The sequence below is a fragment of the Seriola lalandi genome, unplaced genomic scaffold (genome assembly GCF_002814215.2).
Source record: "Seriola lalandi dorsalis isolate HSWRI2012SDOR001 ecotype SW California unplaced genomic scaffold, Sedor1 jcf7180002054565, whole genome shotgun sequence".
Classification (NCBI taxonomy): domain Eukaryota; kingdom Metazoa; phylum Chordata; class Actinopteri; order Carangiformes; family Carangidae; genus Seriola; species Seriola lalandi.
This window is the reverse complement of record NW_019525118.1, coordinates 622,607-631,763: the sequence shown is the minus strand read 5'-3', so window position 1 is coordinate 631,763 and position 9,157 is coordinate 622,607. Positions and strand designations below refer to the sequence as shown.

The 9,157-nt window shown below is 46.9% G+C and overlaps 1 protein-coding gene across 1 annotated transcript in view; it reads right to left on the bottom strand.

Annotated features, from left to right (window-relative positions):
• Positions 1-829: 829 nt before the first annotated feature.
• The window catches only part of LOC111662570 (protocadherin-9-like), a 94,399-nt gene continuing 86,071 nt past the window's right edge, over positions 830-9,157 (bottom strand). The window contains exon 3 of the mRNA XM_023416465.2: positions 830-2,718. Coding sequence (XP_023272233.1) covers positions 2,276-2,718 — 443 coding nt within the window. The 3' untranslated portion in view covers positions 830-2,275. The remainder of the gene's footprint in view (positions 2,719-9,157) is intronic.

Sequence of the window (9,157 nt, the reverse complement as noted above, 5' to 3'; positions counted from 1 at the left end):
GGGGGGGGCGGGAGGTGTTAGTGGACTGAAGCCCGTACAGGTGTCATTAATCCTGCATTCCTGTGTGACTGCGGCGCCACAGGAGGCGGTGCCCCCCCTCTGCCCGCTGAACACAGCTAACGGGTTTAATAAATACTCCTGCTTTAACGCCAGCAGCTCGGCCTCACACTGAGGAGGTAAAGAGTTGGGAACTAACGAGAGACTCGAGTTCGAGAACGCAGCGGGGGGGGGGGGGGGGGGGGACGTTCAGCAGCCGCCACAAACACAACACACTCCGTCAGCATCGCAGCTGTGGCGTGCTCTTTCTCTTTTCAGTACCGTGTGAAATAGTGTTTTAAATGAGAACGAGAATCTCGTGACCTTGATGACCTCTCTGACCTTTCCTCCAGCGCCACCGTGTGGACAAATCTTCCAAATTTATTTTTTTAATTTGTTCCTCAACAACATACAACATCTCCAAGAGGAATACGGGCGGATCCTGATTAAATTTACTGTGAATATTCATGTTCCCCAGAGGATGAAGCACAAAATAAAAGTGCCACCACCACATGACCGGCCTTCCTTCATACTTCCTTAAAGTATCAGCATCCGAGCGCTGGACTGCCATGACATTATTTACTGACCAGATTTCTGCTCCCCAGAGGACGAACCCCCTTTGATCTGACTGACCTGTCCTCTAGCAGCACATTCAGGACAAACATTTTCATCTTGAACAACCTGTAAGGCTCAAAGAAAAGTGATGAGGTTGATTTCCGTGCGTCACACCTGCAGAACCAAACCCACAGATTTTCAGTAAAGAACGATATAAAACTCGGATTGGAGATGAAGATGGAATTTGAGATGTTTCATATCATTTGCTTGATTTAATAACTCAGAATTGCCCGTTTACTTGATCTATTTCTCTGCAGTTTCAGTTCTATAATGAACAACGCAGCCACTAGGGGTCTCTAGCAGGACACTTGCTTTGAAATGTGACACGTGACAAGATAACTCACATGTGGAAACGTTATTTCAACATGGGAAAACTAAAATGTTTGTTTTCATGTGACTTTTTTTCTCCAGACCTTGTGCGAGAATAACTTTTAATTTTATGGTATACTACTGACAACAGCATGAATAATACAATCGCTTGTTGGTTACTCAGCTTTGGCCGATCTCACTGAAACACCCAGAGCTCAGATTTCTGTCTGATGTCTGATGACTTTGTCCCCTCATGAACCCAAATTCAACCGAGTTGTAAAGTTGAACAGGAGAGAAAAAAAAAAAAGAATAAAAAGTCTTGTGTTTATAACTCGGCACCGTCGGTGATGCTCAAGAGTCCAGGTTCCTGCAGTGTGACGGCGAACGCCGCGGCGTCGTTTATCTGTCCATGCGAAGGTTTTCAGTCCATCGGCCGGACGTTACGTGAAGATCTGCAGACAGCACGACGGCCACGGATCCACAGCTCACACACAGCAGCTTCCTCTGTCACTGTTTGTATTTACAGCTCTGTACACTGAAAAATGACTTCACAGCAAAAAAAAACCCCAAAATGAACAGAACTGAAAAAGTTCTCAACAGCAACTTCGACGGTTGGAAAACAGCTGCGTTTCTGCAAACGTCTTAACGTTGACGATGAGCTGCTCCCGATGAAGACGAGCCCCGTTGATTTGATGCAACTCGGCCCGAAAGTGTGTTTCCCCGGAGTCGACAGGGAAAACTAAAAACCAAAAAAGGAAATCAAACTAATCCAAATCCAAAAACGAACCTCAGGATAGATAGCATTACACAGTATACTTAAGTAGGATTTACAAGAAGTTCTTTCCCTCCTCCCACCGAAGGTGTTTTTTCTTTTTCTGTTCCAACACAGCGACAAAGCCTAAAGCAACGCACAAAAATCCAACTCAAATACGTGAGTAGCTAAATAGTTTCCCATTAAATTATCACAACGATGTGGTGTAGTTTACATTCCTCCGCAGCTGCAGGAGCCGCGTGTTTTCTTCAATCGACTTTAATTAATTCTATTTTACATTTGATTGGTTTCTAGAGGTGGGTGGCGGTGGTGGTGGCAGTGGGCGAGGTGGGCGGGGTCTAAAGCCTTGTACAGTGGATGCAGTTATAAAAAGGACGAAGGGGAGTCGGTGCTGCGGCACAGCGAGTAATAGGCACAAGGGGGCGGCAGTGAGGAGGTGGGACGGGTGGTGGCGAGCAGCAACAGGGAATGAACGGGAGCGTAGGGAGGTTGTTGTTGGGGGGTGGGGGGTGGGGGGGGTGTTTAAGGTGGAGAGCTGCGCCCTCACAGGTAGATCTCCCTCTTGGAGGTCTGGCCGGTCGGGGTGGTGGCCGAGTGGTACTCCACCGCCTGGCTCAGCGGGATCTCCTCCAGCCCACAGTCTTTCACAGACGAGTCTCCGCCTCCAGGGTAGGCACTGCTGTAGGGAGTCATGAATCGCATGTTGGACACTTTGGAGCTGCTGCCACCACCGCCCCCGCCGCCGCCGCCGCCACCCGTGCCGCGCTCCTCCATCATCAAGGGCTTGGGGCTGCCGTTGGCCATCAGCTGCTCCTGCCCGTCCATCTCCTGGTAAGGCACAAAGGTGGAGAGCTTCGGAGCGTTCTTGGACACCTTGCGGTTCGGGGAGGGCTCTCCGGGCATCCAGCAGGAGTCAGAGTGGCCGAACTCGGTGCACTCGCGGGTGCAGTTACCGGTCATCGCCACGTCGGGGAGGGGCCTGAGGTCTACGGAGAGAGAGAGAGAGACAGAGAGAGGATAAGTAACCTGGAAGCAACAGCAGAAGATGGGTAAAGGTGGATATGGCGATGAAGCTCTCCCGACACGTTTGTGTCCGGCGTTCCCGCTCTTTCTTTCAGCTCTGTGTTTGGTCTCCAGCTCCTGAAACATCATCATCAGACTCTTTAGCTGCTAAATGAAACAAACAAACACATGGACAAAACCAAAACGAGGAGCTAAAAGAGGCTGAAAAACCCTCTGTGATCAAATGAGAAGAGAAAGGTCGAGTCGTCCTGTAGAATTACGATAGAAAACCTCAAACTTACTATAATTTCAGGTCTGATCTCAGAACAAGCTTCTGTGCATTGCTTTTTTTAAATTTTATTATTTGACTTTAACATGATGAACTTTAGTTGCTTGTTAGTTTGTTTCTTATTAGATCCATTTTCCTCCATGTGTCTCTGTTTTATTTATATATGGATGTCTGTGTTTGTGTCTAAGTTTTTCTTGATCAGGTTAAGAGTTAAAGTTGACTGCAAACAGACCTGTATTTGACAGGTGAAGGTTCTTCACTCTCAAACACTGGGATTTTTCTGTGTCCAAAGATTTCTGTGTAAATGTTGCTTTAAAAAAACAAAAAACAACAACCAACAAACCTGCGAGTGTCACAGTTCAGCTGCACGCTCGCTGGCAAGAGAGACGCTGATTAAAACTGTCATTATCCATTTATCCACACACACACACACACACACACACACACACACACACACACACACACATGCATGAGGCTCGCTCCATTTGAAGGAAATTAATTAAAGCTCTGTGTGTATTTTTAAAGTCACTAATAGTTCACAAAGTGCCAGAAACGTCGTTTAATTTGTTGCAGAAAGAGCGAGACCACGTATGAAACGGTGGGTGCTGAGCATGAAACAGGATCAGCTGATTTAAAGGAGGAGAGAAAAACGCTCAGGTTCGTTAAAACGTTAATTATGATGCACAAACAGCCAATTAAGGCAAAAAAATAAAAACAGAGCGACTGGGTTTTTTGTTTTTTCTTTTCCTTTCACCTGTGAAATATGAGTCGATGAGAGACGACAGACGCAGAAGATGTTTCTTCAGTACTGTGAATATTAAGGTCACGGTTTCTCACCTCTGGGTTCTTTCATTCACTTTCTCCTTTTCTTGCGTTGGCTCTGTGTGAGTTTAACTTTAATCCTGAGCCTGTGAGACGGGCGGGCGGACAGACGCTGACGGACGGACGGACGGACGGACGCAGGGCTGAGTTCGCATTTTAAAAATAAAAAAATAATAAATTCCCAGCTTAGAATGGAAAAAGGTCAGAGATGGAAGCAGAAATATCAATGCGTATGCAGAAAGTAACCTTTCTTCTGTGCGTGACATTAGATCATTCTTTGATACTGGAGGCAGGGAGGGGGAGGGGCGGAGGGGGTGCCGGTCCTCCCGGGGAATGGCGCTTATTTCCCAAAATGCCCTCTGCTTCATGCATAATTGAAATTCATTGCCTCCTTTTTTTTTTTTTTTTGTGCAGAAGGAGCTACAGTCGGCTTTTCTGTCTGTTTGCGGGTTGATGTGAACGTTTTAATCCCGGGGAGTGCTGAGTAGCGACCGCGCTCCATCTCTCCCTCCCCACATTCTCACGGCCGCCGCCGCCGCCGCCGTGGATTTTAGTTTTTAAACACTTCCCATGCAAAAAGCAAGGTGCTTGCAAAAAAATGTTAAGTCATGTGAGAGCGGCTGCTGAGTTCAGAGCGGCGGTTTAATAAGTGCTTTGCCGTCTGAACGTGGTGTCAGCAGGAGGCTTATAGAGCACGGACGGGCCAGAGCCGCTCGGCTGAACAGACTCCAAACTTGACTCGCTTCAACAACAACGGGAGGAAGGAGGGACTCGGCCGCCAAGTTCAGCTGGACCTCAGCCTGCTGTTGGACGACAACCAAGACTCTTTGACCCCTGACTTTGTGTCTATAAATACTGCTCGGGCATTTCTTCATCCGATTCCACCAGCAGTCGGTTACTATGGAAACCCCCTCCGGGCCGCGGATACAGTGTTCAGTGTAACTGTTAATTTACTGTCAGGGTGACGGCTGTGTGTTTTACTCTTTTTACTTTTACTCTTGTGGATTAGTTACTGTGTTGTTTAAGTAAGTAATTCTTGTTTACTCACTTTCCTTGTTTTTGCTTTGATTCTCGATCCTGGTATCTAATTGTTTTCTGATTTATAATCACTATCATTGAGTTTATAGTTATTTTGTTTTTAGTGTTTTATACTTCCAATCAACATTTCAAACGCCAAGGAGAGAGAGAGAGAGAGAGAGAGAGAGAGAGACAGAGAGACAGTGAGAGAGAGAGAGAGAGAGAGAGAGAGAGAGAGAGAGAGAGAGAGACAGAGAGAGAGACAGAGAGAGGGGGATGACGTGCCACGCTTTAACCCTTCAGCTGTCAGGACGAATCTCGACAGTCTGTCCCAAACTACCCGACGCCTCAGAGTTCCTCGGGCCCCAGAAAAAAAACTATTTATGGACCATTAAAGAATCACATCGACAGTTAAGACCCACTTCACACCCTGATCTTCACCCTGTGGTTCCTGCTCGTGAACCTTCAGCTCATTTCTTCCTCGTGTGTCTGAATTTAAAGGAAACAAAACCTTCTCATTCTGAGAGACACTTACTCTTAAACTGTGTAATGTCAACACTGTTTTTCTGTGTGTGTGTGTGTGTGTGTGTGTGTGTGTGTGTGTGTGTGTGTGTTCACCTTCCTAAGCTCAGCTACAGATGTTCCTCGTGGAAGACTCAGCACTTTGTCACTTTCGAGCTCCCTGACACTCGTCAGAGTGGAGCGTCTTCCTCAGGGGAGCCATCTTTGAACAGGTGATGTTTACGAGTACAAGAGGAGATAAACAGGAAGCTGCGCCGTCTGTTCAATCACGCCGGTTGTAGTGTAATTGTTGCTTCTGCACAACCTGTCTCAGCTCAAATTAAAGCCTGCGAGTCGTGTCAGACATATGTCACATACTCACACTACGACTGTACAAAAGTCATAAATAAGAAATAGGAAAGAAATGGAGAGATAATGTAATAAAATGAACGTACGTCATGTCTGGTGTTTTTATTTTTGCTTCTACTCTCAGGTTGTTTTTTCTCTTGATTGGTCTAGAGTTGCTGTCACACTTCACTGCAGATATTTCACATTTAAAAACTTCTAATGGCTCAAAGGCCGTAACCCTCCTTTCCCTGGCTCATCTTTAAAGTGGAACATCTGCAGGTGGAGGTGAGCTTCCTCAACAGCAACGTAACGCTGACGTCAAAATTAGAAAGTAGAAGCAACTGGGATTTAAAACAGTATTTGTGTTAAAAAATGGGGCCAATTAGCAGGCTTTTATTGTGAAACATCTGCGCACACTACAGCAGGAAGTGTGGTCTCATTGACGGTAACTTCACAGAGATTTAAAACATTGCAAAACTAGAAGTGACAGGCATGAAATGTGAGAGTGGTGACGGTCTTTCTGCACCGCAGCGGGGGAGCGGCGAGTACGGCGTCATCCCCTCTGTAGCACCGAATCAGCGCCGCGTCGCTCGACATGATGCTGAATTCACAGAGAAAAACAGGTGAACACGGAGGAAGTGCTGAGTTTACACTAAGAGCAAAGAGTGTCAAATTAAAACCAGAGGAAGTTACGAAACAGGAACATGTTTAAAGTCAAGTGAATGAAAGTCTGTGTGTGACATGAGCCTCAAACGACGCTGCTGTGTATTTATGTCAGTGGTTCTTGGGTGTTTTGTGTGTATTTACTGAACATGTATGAACACAATCTAAAAACTCCTCCATATGCATTTAACAGTAACTTGTGGGGGCCAGGAAGAGCGCAACCCCCGTGTTCAGGCCCTTGGCACAACGATCTGTAGCTCTGATCACAGACTTTAGCGCCGGGGTGACGGGGGTCGTGTTCATCCTTATTAAAGCACAAGAGCTAATTGGCTCCGATTTGAGATGGAGCTAATTGGCGAGCACGACGGGGAGGAAGGGTTCGGGGCGGTTGGGGGGGGCGGGTTCACGTGTGAGATCAATAACGGTTTCAGCTAATAAGGCCTTACCCTGGTGGTGGACATTGATGTTACTACTCACCTCCAGCTCAGATCGACACCATCATCAGAGCTGTTATGAAGGCTGATCAGACACTGCTGACTCAGCTGTTATCCCCGACTCTCACAGGGAGGAAGTAGCTCTGGTATTACTGATGGCTGACGGCCCAAAATCTTTTCAACTTGTTCCTTTTATCCCCCCCCCCTCCGCACCGATTTGGCTGTTTGTTACATCTCTGTTTCTGCTTCACTAATCGTGATCGACAGCACCGCCGCCAAACCCCTGAAAGTCTCCGCAAGTGGTTGATTTTAGTATCGCCTCCTGAGCGCTGCCAACACTCAGCTCCAGCCGCTCATCTCCAAAAGCAGACGGAGAACAGCGCAAGAAACAAAAGCGAGACCAGTGCGGCTCAGTATGAGCACCAAACATTACCCAACGTCGCCCGGCGTGTTCTGGTCTCCGATGGTTGCAACAAGCTACCAGATGATTCCACAGAGACTTCACACCGCTAACACCTTAACGTGTCTGACCAGCACTCACGCCGCTCTTTTCACTGCTCTTCTTCACTTGATCTCGCTGCACTTATTAAATAGATATATCACTTAGTAATCGTGCCAACGTCTCCTTCTGCACCGAGGCTTTAGTGATGTCCCTCACTCGTAAGTCACTTTGGATAAAAGCATCTGCCGAATGAGCAAATGAGAATCTTCCTCTAACCTCAACCCTGCTGTTTCTTACCATGAACAGATTTCACTGAAAAGATTTGGCATTGGACTTGAATGAATATGAATATGAAAATCCAATATCAGTCTTGTTGTTTGACTGTAGAGTTTGACAGTGAACTAAACTACACCTATAAAAAAAAAGGGGTTTCTTTCATTGGTGTGTTTCCTGTCGAGCTCTACGCTGGTTGGTGTGAGGAACTGTTGGTGTTGTCGCATCGGCCGCAGAGAGCTACACGGCGGCAGCGTTGTGACTTCAGATGTCTCATCAGTACTTAAGGGAAGTTTGAAAAGTTCTGGCCTAACCCCTGGAGGAGGAAATGCTATCTGTCCTCTCTCTCTCTCTCTCTCTCTCTCTCTCTCTCTCTCCTGCACCCTCGGCGAGGCTCGGCAGCGGTGCTGTCAGAGGGCCGTAACGCCGAATTCAAGGTTGCCTCTATTAGTCAAGGCTATTTAAAATGGAGTAGCCCTCCTGAGTTTTTTTCCCCCTGTAGCCCTTATCTGCACTCCTGAGTTCCAGTTAACCCTGGGGAACCTCGCACGCCCTGACGGCCTCTCTCTTTGCATAATACACTCCGCTACCTTGGTCACCATTTTCCGGTCAAACTAATTAGATTTCAGAGTCCCCACTTGGGAAGATGTCAGTGGTATGAAATGGAAATAATTTCCAGGTGACTATCTGACATTTTACGCTGTCGACTAGAGTAAAGAGCCCAGGCGGATTGGCTCTCGCTTTCCCTCTTTTTTTTCTTCCCCCACCTCCTCTTCTACTTCTTCTTCCTCTTTTTTTCCGCTCCATCACTTTAGTCGCAGAGATATGCTAAATCCTCGTGCTTCGCCTCCTCTCTGCTCAGTCCTGGGTGATAAATGGAAGGAAATGTACACAAAAGAGAGCTTCTCTTTTCTCTGCTTCTGCTTGAAGTGTTAATGTGTTTAATTACTTTGAAGCGTGTGTGTGTGTGTGTGTGTGAGTGTGTGTGTGTGTGTGAGTGCTGCAGTTAAAGCTGCAGCAGGAAAACCTTCAATTAATGCCTTTTCTCTGTCGATGACAATGGCTCCAATTTATCTTATGGGAACAATAGAGGAGTGAGAGGAGGTTCGGGAGGTACGTCCGGGAGAAAGCGAAAAACGTGCTGCTGCTGCTGCTGCTTCCCCCGCTTCAATCAGCGGGGACGCCAGCAGCCCACACACACACACACACACACACATTCACACACACACACACACACACACACACACACACACGGATACCTTACTTTCAGAAACGATTCTGTATCCGTCCGACGTGTGAAACCGTAACTTTCTAAATCTGCGATCGATTGACCGTCTGTACCGACGCATCAGCTCTTCTCCCTCCAAATTCTTCACACAACTCATTCTCTTACTTTTGAAAACGTAGAACAACCAAGTGTCAGATGATTTCTAACTTTGTTTTAATGCCCAGACATTAACAACTCTACTGCCTCCTTCAGTAATCATCTCACTGACATGCTGCAGGTCCTTCCTGTTTCTAACGACCACATACATTGTTTAATATTTATGAAATCAAGTAGAAGTGAAAAGACTGAATATAATGTCACTGTGATCCGCGGGTCGCGTCCTCTGGTCAGGAAATGTCAGCGCTCA